Source organism: Sarcophilus harrisii, chromosome 2, assembly GCF_902635505.1.
Source record: "Sarcophilus harrisii chromosome 2, mSarHar1.11, whole genome shotgun sequence".
Lineage (NCBI taxonomy): Eukaryota > Metazoa > Chordata > Mammalia > Dasyuromorphia > Dasyuridae > Sarcophilus > Sarcophilus harrisii.
The window spans coordinates 77788851-77805529 of NC_045427.1; the positions used below are offsets into that span (position 1 = coordinate 77788851).

Below are 16679 nucleotides of genomic sequence, written 5' to 3' on the forward strand. Positions count from 1 at the left end.
AAAAGGGAGACCGAGAATCATTTGCTCTTCCCATCTTCTCAACCACCTTCTACCACAATCAGCCTCTCTCTCACTTTTCCTGCATAGCATGAATCTTGTCTCTAGCACACGCCGGCTCCCCTGGCTTAAAGGAATGGCACCTCCAGCGCCCGCCTCGGACCAACTCGACCGCCAGCCTGGGCAGCCCCTGGGCCAGGCTTTCTTTGTCCCTGGACTATTTCTATGTCTATGATGCTCAGCGCCCAGATCGGTGCCTTGCACATAGTAGGCGCTTAATATTTGCTGAGGGGGAAAAAGGCGATTAAAATTTCGGACCCCCTTCCCCCAACCTCTCCCCTTTTTGAAACGAAAGCTTTAGCCGGTTGGCAAAGAGATAACCCGTATTCCGGGCAATCCTGTCTCTTTGGCCCTCGGGGCTCCCAGCCATCCCACCTCCTCTCTCTAGCTCATGCTGACGTCATCGCTGGTCTCTCCGCCGGCGCAGGTCCCCTGCCTTGGTTCCGAGGTCTGTTCGTAGGGTCACTTACTGCGTAAACCGAGGAGATTGTGACGTAATTCTGAAGTTTCTCCCCCCCTCCCCAGTCTCAGCTAGATTCTGATGGCTACTCTGGTGCTCGTTGTGCCGGCCCTGGGGGAGGGGGGAAAACATTCACACATGCTCTGGGGAAAGGCCAGCCATGGTTTCCAGGACAACAGGGACGCTTCAGCAGGGGCGGGGCCGCCTCCTCTACCGGTTCGGGTTACTAGGGGAGTCCGGGCTGGTTGTGCGTCTGCCCTGCTAGTCGGGCTCCTCCTAGATCTTGTTTCTCTCCCCTTCTTCTCTTTCTCCCTTCGTCCCCCCCATCCCACGTCCCTTGGGGGGCTCCTAGGGTACAGCTCGGGCGTAGAGGCCACGGCTAATGAGGGCTCAGAAGTCCATTTTTTTTTTTTTTTTTTATAAGCTCAGTTGCTTTGGGACTAGCCCATTAAAGGGAGTCAGTTTACTGGAGTCACCGTATTTCTTTGGAAGGGGGTGGCGGTGAGGACAGGGAACTCCCCGTGTGTGAACTACCTCCGCTGATGTACTTAAATATCGAATCTCTAATTTCGTATTTCAGAGCTGTGCAGGGCACTGACAAGGTATATGACTTAACCAGATACAGGCACATCTATGAGAGTCATCTGCATAGATAATTCAATGCTAGAATTTCTGTTAAAAGATTTGTCCCTGCTTTGAAATATCTATTCTCTGTATCTAGCAATATGTCAAAGTTGATAGACTGTGATTGTTTTTACATTTTCCTATTTAAAAAACTTTTTGGATTTGCTAAAGTGATGCTAATTAGTGCACATTCCCTCCCCTCCCCCGCCTTTAATATCAACGTTATGTTTGTGTGTCAGGAATTGGAGTATAGGACCTTTAGAGACTTCCCTTGACCTATATGCCAGAACTCCATTGGAAACTTGTGGAGACTCGGTCAACAAATAATTATTAAGCTCTATGTATGTGCCAGGTGCTATACTAAGAGCAAGGGATACAAAGAAAGGCCCAGTCATCATAATCCATATCTTGCTACTGGACCCAGATGGCTCTGGAAGAGAAAGTGAAGCTGATGACTTTTTTTTTTATTGTTATAGTTTTATTTAACTTACACAATAAGCTTATGTATTCTAAATATTTAAAAATAATACACATATAAATTTACTTTAATGCATGTGTAGTTTTGGATTTCTAACCATAATTACACTTTCAAACAAAAAATAATCACTTTTAGTCAGTAGAACATCAAATTATATTATGAGGCTGATGACTTTGCAAAGCCTTCTCTCTCAAATCCAATTCACTCAAATGTCATGGCCATCATTTCATGTCATGATCCTCTTCCAGAAGGAAGGACAAACAACCACCTCTGTGAGTAGTAGGAGCTGTCCAGTGGGGAGCCAAACAGTTAGGCAACAGCTCCTTCTTTCTTTTGTTTTCTTTCCTTCCCTCTGTCCACATAGGGTGTTTGCCCAAAGGAATGCAATTTTGATCGGGGAAACCTCCCAAGATAGCTTGGAATTTATGGATTTAATTTCTTAAGGACCAAGCCTTAAACTCAAATCACTCAGGCTTTACATCGATTGGCCAACAATAGGTCTCCAGGCCAAGTCCCACTTGATCATGATTTCAGTCCCAGTTGGCTCACAACGAATATAAAAAGCAATTGTTTCTGTTTTGGCCAGAAACCAGAAGGATTTTCTGCTCTCAGGTTTTTGTTTTTTTGCACTAGGTTAAAAGAGGACATTCTCAGGTTCATTTCTACCCTACTTTTTTTTTTTTTTTTTTTTTTTTTTTTTTGGTGAGGTAGTTAGGCTTAACTGCCCTAACTTGCCCAGGGTCACCCACCTAGGAAGTGTTAAGTGTCTAAGGGCTGGATTTGACTCCAGGGCCTGTGCTCTGTCCACTGTGCCATCTAACTGCCCCTGTCTAGTCTCAACCATAGATTGGATATTACTTCAGCCAATCTGAGATCTGCTAAAACCTTAGCTTTAAAAAGCAAGGTGGTCTCCAAAAAGCAAGGTTGCATCCAGGGCCATTTCTAGTCTTCCTGATCTATATCTTGCCACTAGACCTAGATGGCTCTGGAGGGGAAAGTGAGGTTGTTGACACTGTCCAGCCCTCCCTCACTAAATCCCATCTCTTTGCACATCACGCATCACCTCACTGATGTCACTGTTGAAAACAAAAGACAACAAAGAATAGCAAAAACTATGATCGTGGCTGTTAAGGATTTCACATTCTAAAGGGGAGAAAACACACCCTCCACTGTGTGCATATGGCATCGATACAAGGAAATAACGCATTTCACACCCAGAGTCTTGCACTCTGAGATGAAGAAACAATCTCCTAATTGCCAACTAAGCAAGAAAAGCCACAGGTTCAATAGATCTTTAAAGGAAATGGCCTGTCCTCGGTTCTTCCCCAAAGCAGATGAAGTCAGAACTATCTGATCTTCTTCCTGAACAAATAGGAGAGAGGAGATGGGAAACTCGCCTGTCCCAACAGCATGGTAGCTGCTAGCACATGGCACAAAAGTGCCTATCTGTCTTGCTGGGATGAATCTGAGCATGGATATCAGAACCTTATCTGCCCCCTCTGCTAATGCGATTCTTTGCTTGCTTCTAGATGGTGTAGTAGCGTTCCCAAGATCGATATATTATGCTTGGAGGCAGCCTCATGAGTTTAAAAGATTGGGACATTCTGGTCCTCATTTGGTTCTGGCTGCACTCAAGAAAGCATACTATCTACAACCATTACAATGCTTCTTAGAAATGATCACCATGTAGAGAATGAACACATTCTCTGGCCTGGGTTGCTGGAAAACATGGACCTGGAGGGAATTATTTAGGACAATGCAGAATGAAATGTTAAGTATATAGGAATACTGAAAACTTAATCATAATATCTTGATGTTTTAAGTATCAATCTCTTGGGAATATAATAGTTAATGTCACTGCTGTTAAAAGTTTTTCAGTCAAAGCATATTTGTGGGTTAGGTTTTAAAAAAATTTTTCTGTAAAAAGTTGTCTTATAACTGATTATAATGTACATTGAGTACTGTTCTAGTTTCTCTCTCAACTTTAGGATGACCCTAGACATATTCCAAAATTAAGTATCGAGTTATTTTTTTTTTTCTGGGCCTCCTGGGTGGAATTGTTATTTCAAAGATTTAGGAAAAAAAACCACATTCTTCTTGTAGGTAATCTGGCTCTCTTACAACTGAAACTGATCCACATGTATGTATGCATCCAGATCTGAGAGCACATCCTTGGTGGAGATGGAGATTTAGTTTAAAGGAAAGGATAAGAACATTCTAGAGGGCCAGTAAATAATTGTTCGTTTGTAAAGCTTCAGAACATTGTGGGTGTTTCAAGACTGATGGCATTACTGACTCATCATCAGCAATCTTTAACTATGCTTTCCTTAAGGGATTGCCAGATTTCAATCAATGATACATTTACAAGAAGTATATTATTGGTCACGGCCTGTGGCCATGCAAATGATTTCATATAGAAGACAATGGCATTTTCTTAATCAGATGAAGTAATTTTATAGGTGACTTAAATTTTCTTGAAGATAAATATTATTTCCTTGCTTTGCATTTCTTAGCATTTAGGTAGTATATCCTGCTTTTACTTTCCTGTAATCTCAAAATTGACCTACAAGGAACAACTAATTTTTCCAATTAGCATATAAGCTACTTAAGGTAGAGTTTATTCATCATCTTATACCCAAGGTACTCATACTATAGAGTGATGTTATTAGTACTTGGTGAAGTGAAAGATTTTTAAATATTAGATAAATCATTAAAAATTTTAAAAATAGATTTACTGTTGAGTGAACAGCATAACAATAAAACTTATTTCTGAAGACTGAAGTTTTTTTCTAAGTCTATGCATGTTCTATTCACATAAATGATAAAATTGATTTTGAGATACTATTTTTTTCTTCTAGTTCAGAGGCTAAAAGCAAATCAATTCTCATTTTACTACGAGACTAAAAGGCACAGAAAAGGGATCAGTAAAGCCAACCAGCTACTTACTCTTTGCAGGAAGAGAAGCTCAATAAATGATACTCAATTGATGTGAATTCATTTTGTCCAGAATAAAAAAAAAAAAAAAAAAAAGGCAATGGAAAATCACATTTAAAAAAAAAAACTGTCAATTTTCTTTCATAAAACAAAAATGAATATACCATATCAGGACAGAAGACTATTGAGAGAGAGAGAACATTTAGGTATACAACATGCAGAAAGAAATAAGAATAGTAGTGAAGTTTTGATAAACTTAAAGGCATCAGCAGCTAGTGACATAAGAACCATTTGATAAGTGTGAGTAACTGTGAAAACTAGAAAACAGGCTGGTAAAGATGAGGTTCAGAAAAAAATCTTACACTGTATACTAGATAAGCTTCAAATGGAGCTCCAAATGCACATAAAGGGTGATATCATAAACAGAAGAACGAGGAAGAAATTACCTTTCCAAAAAGGATAGAATCACAGATGATAAAATGGACAATTTTGATTATATAAAATTACAAAGGTTTTACTCAAACAAAACCAATGCATCTAAAAATAAGAAGTGGATTCAAATTTATAAAAATGAGACTATTCTCTAATTTATAAGCCCAAGCAGTTTTCTAAGGAAGAAATGTATACCATATCAACAGCCACTGGGGAAGGAGAGAAGGGAGCATGCTCTAAATACTAATAAAGAAAAGCAAATAAAATGAATTATGCTACCACTTTGCATACATCAGATTTGCAAGCTGATTAAAAAGAAACTGACCATTTTGGAGGGAATGTGGAAAAAATATAAACATTAATAAACTGGTAGTGCAGTTGCAAATTGGTGTAGTGACTCTGGAAAGCAATTTGGAATCATGCCCCTAAAGTTACTAAACTGTACATAACCTTCAATCTATTTCACTGGAGTCCAAAGAAATCATAACAAGAGGAAACAATTCATGGGTACAAAAATATTTACAGAAGCTTCTTTTGCAGTGGGAAAGAATTGGAAGCTAACAGATGTCCATTAAATGGGAAGTGGCTGAACAAATTATGGCATATATATGATGGAACACTATTAGGCAGCTGGGGGAGCACTGGGCTTGGAATCATGAAGACTCAATTTCCTAACTTCAAATCTGACCTCAGACAGTTCCCAGCTGTGAGATCCTGGGCAAGTCATTTAACCCTGGTTTGCCTTACTTTCAATATGTTAGAAGTGAAGAAGGAAATGATAAAACAGCCCAGTATCTCTTTTCCAGAAAACCCCAAATGGAGTCATCAAGAATTTGCCGAAAACAGAAAAACAAGAACAAAGGACAATCAGACTGCATACCCTTTGATCCAGCAGTGTGTCTATTGGTCTGTATCACGAAGAGATCATTAAAAACAGGAAAAGGACCCACATATGCAAAAATGTTTGTAGCAGTCCTTTTTATAGTGGTAAGGAACTGGAAACTTGAATGGTTGGAGAATGGCTATAAGTTATGGTATATGAATGTTATGGAATATTATTCTATAAGAAACGATCCACAGGATGATTTCAGAGAGGCCTGGAGAGAATTACGTGAACTGATAACTAAGGGAAGTTAGCAGAACCAGATCACTGCTATGGCAACAGCAAGATTATACAATGATAAATTCGATTGGAATTGGCCTGAATCACCTCGCTATTATAAAGAGCCAACTCTAATAGTCTTGTGATAGCCATCTGCATTCAGAGAGAGAAAGGACTATGGGGATTTAGCATGGATCACAATATAGTATTTTCAACTTGTTTTTGTTTGCATTTTTTTTCTTTTGACCCGATTTTTCTTGTGCAGCATGAAAATTGTGGAAATATATATAGAACAGTTGCACACGTTTAAACATATATTGGATTACCTGCTGTCTAGGGGAGGGGATGGAAGGAAGAAAGGAAAAAAAAATTGGAACACAAGATTTTGCAAGGGTGAATGTTGAAAACTATGCATGTATTTTGAAAATAAAAAGCTTTATTAAATAAAAAGACACAAATCTTCCCTATCCTTGAAAAATGCTCTCTAAATCCTGAGTACAGATGTATATCACCTCATTTTTCCAGTGACAAAGACGCACCAATATTATTTACATGGAACAAAAGAACCTGAGGCTGAGAGGGTTACTGACTTTTCCCTGTTTATACAATTCCTAAGTATCTGAAGGAGTATTTGAATTCAGGTATTCCTAAGTTCAAATTCAGCCCTTTATATATATATATATATACACATACATATACCTGCTAGAGCTATCTTCCCATCTCTTTTTTCCCTTTATCAGCCACTTTGATCTAATCTCAGATTCCTTACTTGTCTTCCATATTTTATCTGCTGTTCCTATTTTTCTGAAACTCCCATCTCTCCCAGGTAGTCTTTCCAGCCACCACCATAGTTTTAAGCCTTTATTATCACCTTACCTGAACTTTTGCAACAGTTTCCTGATTAATATCCCTGCCTCTGATCTCTAACAACTCAATATCTTTTGCCAAAATGATTTTCCTATAGTCCAGCCTTAACCACAGATGTCACTTTTCTACTCAAACTCATTCCTTTTTGTAATCAAAAACTTTGGCATTCAAAGTCCTTTCAATTTGGTCCCTTTTCTGTCTCCTTGGACACTACTTCTCTTTCCCACAGATTCTGGCCCACCCAAACCAGTCATTTAGTTATCCTACTACATGACATTCCATCTCCTTTCTGTCTTACAGTGACTGAATTCCTATTTTTCTTCAAAACTTAGGTCAAGGCCTACTTCTTCCATACAACTTTCCTCATCTTTTGTCAATCCCCATTCCTAGATCACCCTGTATCTTTTCGAGAAAGTATCCTGTACTTTCCGCATACTTCCATATTTATATGTGATCTCCTTACCATAAGCTCCTTGAAGATAATGCATTGGTTCACATTTGTTTTTATCATTCAATGCCTTGAAGAGTGGCTAACACATAGCAGACATTTGATGAACGTTTGCTGATGGTGCTTTATAAAAATTAATGCTGATGACAAGTTACTATACAACAGCATGTTAAAAAACATTTTTATTTTACAATATGTACAATGAGGAACATATTCAAAAGCATTACCAATCACATTAATGAAGACCATAAATCACAATTTAGTTTGATCTTAGTGTATATAGTCACATTAAAATATAAAGAACATATACAAAAAAAGAGTCAAAGTGTGCATTTTACTAAAACTTGGTATATACATATTCCATTGGAAAATAGCAATCAAAGGTAACTTTGACCAAAACTAAATTCCTGTGATGTGTAGTAACCATTATTTGTATGAGGTAGTAACTAAATTATTTTGGCCATGTGTTAACACTAAATCAAAACAAATATGAAAATGATCATAAGGCCAAAAGAATTAAAAATACAACAGGAAATTTGAACCACTTCACTCTATGGAATGTTATAGTTCTTCAGTGTGATTATATGAAATGTTTAGTGTGGACTCTTTTCAATAATGCTAATTTGATCACTGTGTAGACTATAATTCAAACAATGATTGCAGTGTTATATCATGGTACCGCTATTCTGTGACTCAAACTCATTCCGGAAGGTATTTTTTTTTAAGCAGAGAAGCAATCTTAAAGAATCTTGCTTAAATATAAAAAAGACCAGTTACTACAACAGGTGGTTGATTGGTTTGTTTCACAAAGAAAACAACCAAATAAATTTTTTAAAGGTATTTTGAAGCCCAATGCATAATGACAATGTCACAGCTTACTTTTGTGACTCGATACATCACATATCAATACTTTGTGCAAATATAAACACCAGTGTACTTGCATGAAAATAAAAAACAAGATTATAAAATGATTTCAGCGTTGGTTATAATTTTAAAAGTTACAAGATTTATAGTTGTATTACTAAATTACATAATAAAAATACAATAGTGTTGTTAGATGTGTTCATTGCCAGGATCCTATTTTATAATATTACCACACCCAAAGAGGAGTTCTTAAAATAGTACCCCCAGTTGCATTTTTGCATCAGCCTTTACATCTGTACAGATAAGACACTTGTACATCATAAAAGGACCATTATCTACATCAATTCTTAGTGTATATCATCAGGACTATCAAGTTTCACTGAAAAATACTGCCTCTATGTACAAAGATTACATAATAGTGAATGAAGCACTGGTGTGGTACAATCTGCTAAATACACCATACCACTTAAAACAACATTGCTCCTCCTCTTTGTCCCACGCCACAATAAATTACAGAGTAACTGAAGCTAGGTTACTGTAGCTTTTGTATAGCTTCAAGCATCCACGAATGTTGCAGCAGTAGTGTTCTCTCTCTATGGGTAAGTGTCATGCACAACATTTCTCAGTAACTGTTCTCATGACCCGCCAGGATGTACAAATTGCTATTGGCTGTAGGATTATCAGTTGGCCTACTTTCCAAAACCACGACCCTATAAAATAATGAAAAGAAAACAAAAAGTTATTTTTGAAAGCAGAAATCAGGGGGAAGACTCTTTTATTACAATTAACACTTGCTGACTATGAGCAGAAATTACTCTAAAAGCAATTATTAAAGAGACAGTTTCCTTTGCTGGGAAGCAGCTCTCATCTCAGCATTTGTCTTAAGTCAATGATGTTTTCTTTTGTGTGTGTGTGTGTGTGTGTGTTGTGGGTTAATCTTTGTTTTGTATAAACTGCCCACTAAAAAGATAGTCAACTTTCTATAATCCAGAACATGACCATTTCCATCTCATTTTAACAGCTGACAACTTTTAGAGTGTGATACAAAGCTTAGCAAAGTCTTAATTAGCACATCATGTAAACATTTGAGAAAACACACAACACATTAATTTTTTTTATACCTGTCAGATCCAAGAAGCCTGAAAATCCTTGTACTATCTGAAATTTCTTGTGTTATCTGTACAATTAAAATAGAGAAGGTATTTAAAATTCAAGTTAACAAAATTCAAAGTGATCATTCCATTTATAACTCGTAAGGAAAAAAATTATTATTTCCAAGAATTAAAAGTGTCTCTAGTTGACTGTCAGGTTTACTAAGTCGGCATGGGTAAGTATTAAGCTGGGAAGAACAAGCGATATCTGCGTTATCTGCTATACTGCTATAATTAACAAAAAGCTCATCTTACAATTCTGTGAATTAAGTATGAACTCATCCTGGGTCAGTTCTTCCTATTCAGAGGGATTTATGATTTTACTGATGTGGCGATTTACCATCAGTAAATGGTATGGCCACAACTCTCAATCAGGCAGACCAGTTCATAGGGCTTACTCCAGCATGCTGGGGTTCTGTTTGCTTTCCCTTGACCTAGCAAGGATGCCCAAGGGGTATCTAATTCTCTGATGGTCCTCTCACTCCTTGCTCTGACTATATGACCAGCTCAGTTTTTTAATCATGTATTTTTTTTATTCTCTTCTCTGGTTCTTTTTCATATTTTATTATGTGTTCCATAATAGCAGGTGTCCAATCTACTCATCCCTTCCATTTTGCACTGTACTTTTTAGTAACAATAGAGACAATAACATTCAACATGAGTGAAATCTTGTTGTAATAGTGATATTAATGGGAAAAGTCTGGGATCATTAAGAGAGTTCTGTAATTTCCCAAAGGCAATATGAATTACTTTTATAATATTGGAATATGAAAAGCTATTTATTTTTTGAATAGTAGATCTAAAGACAGTCTCTCTTAACATGCCCAATCACAGAACACTGGTAGATAAAAGAAAGGAAATAAACAGATTAAAAAAAAAATTAGGTACAATAATTCAATTCACCTTAGCTACAGCATGCTGATTATAAGTTAAATATATGCTATAACTAAGAAAAGCTAAAGAAGAAAATGTTTCTTGAAAAATTTATAATTCCCTAAATACTATCTTAAAGCAATTTTAAATGACAAAATTACTACCAAATTCTTTACAATCAGTGTTTGTTAGTCTGGATGGGTGGCCCATTAGTTAATTATCTAACAAAACAGATGCCCAAGAATGAAAACAAACCAAATCAAATTAAAACCCCAAACTCAACAACATATTAACTTGCTGTCCCTTAAATTTGCTGGCCTGATAAAAATTTGTGTGATCCTTAAATTAAAGTTTAACCTGGCTCATAGGCATGTAATTCATCCCAACTCATTATCATCACAAAGTAGGCCAGTGAGGTCATAATAAAAGGGTTCACTCAAGAAAAGAAGTACTTTTTGTTGATTTCTTTTGCTTAAATTAAACAGAGAAAATTAGAAAAAAATTAAAAGAAACATGTGAGCATTTAAGATTCTCCATAATTTGACCTATGTTAAAACTTCCTTATAGACAAAAAAGTTCTTTTTTGTCCATTAAGTAGGAACTTGTCCTAGCATTAAACCCTTATATGCATTCCCTCCTGACCCTCAGCCTTTGAAAATAACTAACTTTTATTCAAAATACACTTCAGGTACTACTGAATTATTCCAATTGTGTCTAGCAGTCATCTGCTGCTCTAGAAATTACAATTTGTCCACTCTTTCCACAGCAATGTAAATTTCTTGAAGGTCTAAATCAGTGGTTCTCAAAGTATGGTCTAAAGAATCCTGGGGAATCTCTGAAACCCTTTTAGAGGATCTACAAATTCAAAAATAGTTTTTATTTCCAATATGGTAAATGTCTATAAATATAATCCAGATAAACAAAAATGCTTTGGAGAGATCCTCAATAATTTTTTAATAGGATAAAGATACTGAAAACAAAGGTTTGAGAACCACTGGTCTAGATGGACGATTTCACTTTATATCTCTAGTTCTTGATCCACAAAACTAAAGTTCTTAATAAATATTTGCTTAAATGTTATCTCTTTTCTTTGTTTGCTTATAAAGTCACATTTCCTTAAATATATGAAATGTTTTAAAAAATCAGAATTAGGCTTTCCTTCCCCATAAGATATTATTTTAAATTTGATAACCTTTTTATGACAATTTTACGTTATATCCCCAAACTGAAATGTTACTTACCTCATTTGATCTAAAACTTCTTCCTTGCATTCCATGTTTCCAGAAAGCTAGCACACTGTCTTGTAGGCAAACTAATAGGCAAGAAGAGCTTAATTACTGGCATTGGTACAAAGGTTCAATTGATAAGCACATTTCTATTTTTTTTCTCTTTATTTGCAGCATTTTAATCTGCCATTAACAGGTAGAAGTATTTTAGTAATAGGAGAAAACACATCATTTAAATACGTAAAGAAAGGCTGTATACCCTTAAATCTCTCTGTCACAGTTATTCATGGGGAAGAGATGAGAGAAGAACATAAGAGTAAGAGTATGCAAAGAATGCAATTCACGTACAACTCCTGAAAGTTATATTTGTTTTTTCTGGCATAAGACAGTCAAACAAAATCTCATATAAATAACAATTTTTAGGACTACTTTCCGGTATTAGCCTATCTTTGAAGTTTTTGTCCTTTACTATCTCTTGAACTTAAAAACACCTATGGATATTTCTATAAATGAAAGGATAAAGAAATCAGCAATGGTTAGGAAAAAAAAAAAAAGAAAAAGAAAATCTGAAATAAGCTTGTTGGATGCAGGAGTTTATAATTATTTTTTATCATAAATGCTTTGCTCCATTTAAAATCTAAGCCAGATAAATGTGAGATGCTATTTTGAAAAGAGAAATGAAATACATTTAGTAGATTAAACATGAATTTTGGAAGGGGATTTCTAACCAGATGATTAGGTTCATTCCAATATAAGATTCTCTAACTAATATTTTAGGGGGAAATTTTTCATAGAAGACCATCAAAATTATAAGTTCATTAGTTATAATTCTTTCTGAACAGTGGCAGACATAAAGTTGTTAAAAATTGCAGTTTCTTGGAAGATAAGAAGATTTATGCTATAATCTAAGGACCATACAAGAAAGAATACAATCATGTGCTTGAGCATCAGACACATACATACATATATACATACATACAAATATACACACACACATATAACACACATATACGAGTAATGGGAAGTCAGTGAAAAATCACTATGAACAACCAACACAGAAAGATTATCATTTAAGATAGGAGTTTTAGGATTTAGCTGATCTGTGGGAAAGGGAAGAATGAAGGTTTTCTTTGGGCCATTTCAGTCTTAAGCCCCTACCCCTCAATCTACAGAGTTTGTTGAGGTAGCATGACCATTGTTGCATTACAATACAAAAGTTTAAAGAGTTAGCCAACCCTCTAAAATAAAGTGAGACCAGAATACAGGGAACACTGAATATTAAGATAAAGCATATGAACTTTTTCTAGGATGATAGGAAGAATTATAGTTTTCCATTGTACACATAACATCAAGGGAAAAACCCAATTTATACAGAGTACTAAGAACTATATTCAGAATGCACTTTCAAAAACTTTAACCATTTTGAGTCTAAGAAAAAAAAGAATGTCAAAATATTATATTAAAGATAAAAACATGTTCAATATTTTAAGTATGCCTCTGTGTGTGTATATATATATGTGTATATTTATATTATCCATACCTTTGAGTTTTGTAGACTTATGGGAGAAGACAAGATTTATAAAACAATCAGTTATATATAGGATTTTGTGTTCTCCAAAGTGTTAGGTACATATAATACAATAAATGTGATCATTAAATTAAATTGTAAATTAATTGAATCTTTTCTGTTTTCATTTTAATGCTTCCTTTCATACCGCTGTTGGCACACAGTTGGTTTTATTTGTGTTTTTTTTTTTTTTGGAAGGGGAGATTTTTTTTTTGGAAACCCACCCAAAATAAAACTACTAATATTGGGAACAAGAATTAAAAGTATCTTGGCTTTATAATTTTGCTAACAACCTGAAATAAATCAAACCATTGTGCTGGAATAACAAGTACTGATAATTTGCTGATTATTGAAAGATAGACACAATTCACAACTTTCAGCTGTGACATATTCACAATCAATTACATTTGTAGAGCATTGTTTATGGGCACAATGCAGACGGATAATAAATTTCCACTTGTTTTTACTGCCAAACAGATTTAGATTCTTAAACTGAAGAGAACCTTAGTTCTTTACCGGAAGTGTCAGAAGAGTCAAACACTAAGCAGCATATGTCCTCTAACAGAGTACAGCCCAAAGAGTAAAATGTAATTGGGAAACATTTAATAAAACAAATAAAAATACAACAAAACATTTTATCTAAAAAGTAAATCAATATGTGGCCCAAAGGGATCATTATGTATGAAATAGTGACCCAGTTTCTGTTTGACAGCATTGATCTAGTCTATCCATTCTCCCCTCAGCTATATATTTAGATATTTTTTTTATTTTACATCATTTTATTTTAGAATATTCTCTTCCCACAAGAGCCATCCCTTGTAATAAAGAAGTTCAGCAAAACTGTGCAATGTCCTATTTTCAAGGTCTTGTACTTTTGTAAAGAAGAGAGATGAACATTGTCCTGCAGGGATAAGTCTGATCATTATAATTACTTAGGTTTTTCTTGTGCCCAAGGAAACTTCACATTGGTGTGTTCAGTTCAGCTATCATCTACTACCCCCAAATTTTCTGAATTCCCCAATTCCACTGTCCTCTCTTACATATCACATTCCCACAGCACATGGTAAACTACTAGAGGGCAGAAGCTACTTGGTTTTTAAATTTAATCCCCAGAAACTAACAATAACATGTTGTTTGCACATAGTAGGTACTTAAAAGTAAGAATTATGTGGTGTAGACCAGTGATTCTCAAATTTTTTTTTTTATTAAAAAGGACTTCTTTTTAGGTCAAAAAATTTTGTAGACTCCCATGTTAGTAACTGGGTTATCAGCATCCATCTAATGAGAAAATTCATTCTGACAAAAATGAGAAAGCTTGATGTACACTTGTGGCTCCCCAAGAGCCTACAGTTTATCAGCTATAGATTTAAAAGAATCCATGCCACAGAGTGATATAGATGAGTGCTATTATTAAACTCAAATAGAACTGGATCCTAGCAGGCTCATGTTGACTAATAAAATCTCAAATTAACATAATTTATATAATGATGTATTTTTATTTATTTTTGTTAAACATTTCCCAATTACATTTTACTCTGGTTTGAGCTAAGGCTAGTTAGGAAAGTTTGACACCTCTGTATAGAATGCAAAAGCTATAGTTTAGAGAAGAAGAGAAACATTTTAATGTTTATATGATACAAAGAAATATTTAAATAAATATTCCTTCTTTAAAAATTAAATCTGCATGATCACTGTAGTGATAAAATATTGTACAAAAGTGGAACATCAAAGTCTTGAGGATCATAAGTGACACAAACACATTAAGAAACTCCAAATATAGGATCAATCACCAAAGGACCATCAACTGAGACTACTTAGTTTATCCTTTCCATTTATCAGACAAAGAGACTAAGACCTGTCAAGTGTCAGAGGTGGGAACAGAATCTAGGTCCTTTCACTCCTTAGTTTCACTACCACGCAAAAATCCTCTGTGTGGTTATTAGGAAAAAGTTTCAAAATATATTTTTACATGACATAATCAAATTGTATAGAATTCACTAACTTAACTAGTTTTATAATACTATGAAAAATGATCTAAACAAATTAATGACTTATAAAAGGTTTTGTATTGACCTCTCTTCTACATCTTGTTGTAACAGTTTGTTCACTAAGCCCTTAGTTACATCTAACAATTACTGTGAAATGTAATAATGAGAACATTTTTTAGATGTAGAAGGAAGGAGCATAGATCTGTATTTTCAGCAATATAGGGAACTTCAATTATGGAAACTTTCTCCTTTGATGCAGATTGGTCTTAAGCTACTTGCCCAAGGTCACACAACCAGTATGGGTCCAAGACATATCTTAATCCCATATCTCCCTGACATAAAGATAAATCCCTTACTCATTATGCTTGGCTGCACTGGAAGTGATTATTTGAACATATTTGAAATATATCCTACTCTAAATTATAGCATGAAAATTAATTTTTGCTTACCTATAGACTCAATCTGGAAATCAAAGGTGAGTTCTGATGACAACTTTCTGCTAGATTTTAATCTGCCTTGTAGATTTACTATTTTAATGCAACCTAGAGAAAAAGAGAAAAAAAAATTGACTTAATATTGAGATAAATAAGCAGTATTATTAAAATATGAGGTTTAAAACGAATCACTTAAAAACGAAACAAACAAACAAAAAAATCACTCACAATCCAAGCATACAAGAATGGTATCTCTCTCAAGTTGGGTTACATGTATAACACTTGTCTGTGGTGTATCTACAATAAAAGAAGAGATTTATATACAATTAGATTAATTTTTAAATCAAGGAAATATTCATTCACTTTTGAAAACTCAGTACTTTTAAGATTATCCTCATTTATAAGAATATAGTTTTTTAACAGCTTGCTTGAAATAAGCATAGCTTAAAAGGGCCAATGTGAAATTTGGTATCAGAGAATTCAATTTCTAAACTGTGGCTATCACTTCCTTCTTTTGAATTTTGGGAGGTGACAAATAGGCTAATGTGAAAAAGAAATGGGTTTTTATTCTCAACAGTCCAGTCTATTCATACTACTCTCTTCTAGTCACTAGTAATTTAGGGTTTAGGGTTAATTTACAGTCAAATTAAATGGCCTGTCTTTAATCTTCATTCTTTTCTGGCTTCTTTAGAGTCTTGACACAACTGATCACTTCCAACCTTCTTGATACTTTGTTCTCCCTTGTCTTCCATTTTTTCTTTTTCTATCATAAATTTAACAAACATAAACATGTTCCACATAAAGGACAACAGAAAAAGAGGACTGCCTATGAAACTGTGAATCTCTATTACATAAAGATTTTTAAAATAAAAATTATTTATGCAATGTGATACAATATTTTTCTGCTCTGTGGATGCCGTTTTCTTCTTTCCCTGGCTTGTGTGACACTATCATCCATTAAGAGCTTCCTTGCTCTCTCTGAGAACTACTGCCCTCAGTCTACTCCTTAAATACATGTTTCAAAAGGCAGTCTTTTGTTCTCTTCTCTATTGTTTCTCCTGTTGGCAATTTCATCTATTCCATGGTTTCCATGATAATTTCTATGCAGATGACAATGTCATTTTCCTACTCTCTTCCTAGAACTCCAGTTCTGAATTTCTAAATAACTGATATT

The 16679-nt window shown here is 35.1% G+C and overlaps 2 protein-coding genes and 1 long non-coding RNA gene across 8 annotated transcripts in view; 1 reads left to right on the forward strand and 2 right to left on the reverse strand.

Moving 5' to 3' along the window:
• CDKL4 (cyclin dependent kinase like 4) overlaps positions 1-643 on the reverse strand; it is a 58619-nt gene extending 57976 nt beyond the window's left edge. For 2 of the 3 annotated variants that reach the window (XM_031950387.1, XM_023494998.2), the window contains exon 1: positions 433-602. The gene's annotated coding sequence lies outside the window, so the exon portion shown is untranslated. Of the gene's footprint in view, positions 1-432 lie in introns of all 3 variants that reach the window. The other variant, XM_031950388.1, reaches the window with a different exon arrangement.
• A 129-nt stretch (positions 644-772) lies between these two features.
• Positions 773-4630, forward strand: LOC116421351. The gene is made up of 3 exons (XR_004231681.1): positions 773-1119; positions 3149-3389; positions 4478-4630. It is a non-coding gene; the product is annotated as an uncharacterized LOC116421351 (long non-coding RNA).
• Positions 4631-7566: 2936 nt separating this feature from the next.
• MAP4K3 (mitogen-activated protein kinase kinase kinase kinase 3) overlaps positions 7567-16679 on the reverse strand; it is a 173232-nt gene continuing 164119 nt past the window's right edge. For all 4 annotated transcript variants that reach the window (XM_031950390.1, XM_031950392.1, XM_031950389.1 and 1 more), the window contains 5 exons: positions 15734-15802; positions 15521-15613; positions 11532-11602; positions 9388-9443; positions 7567-8976 (listed from right to left, as the gene is read on the reverse strand). In XM_031950390.1, coding sequence (XP_031806250.1) covers positions 8889-8976; positions 9388-9443; positions 11532-11602; positions 15521-15613; positions 15734-15802 — 377 coding nt within the window. In that variant the 3' untranslated portion in view covers positions 7567-8888. The remainder of the gene's footprint in view (positions 8977-9387; positions 9444-11531; positions 11603-15520; positions 15614-15733; positions 15803-16679) is intronic.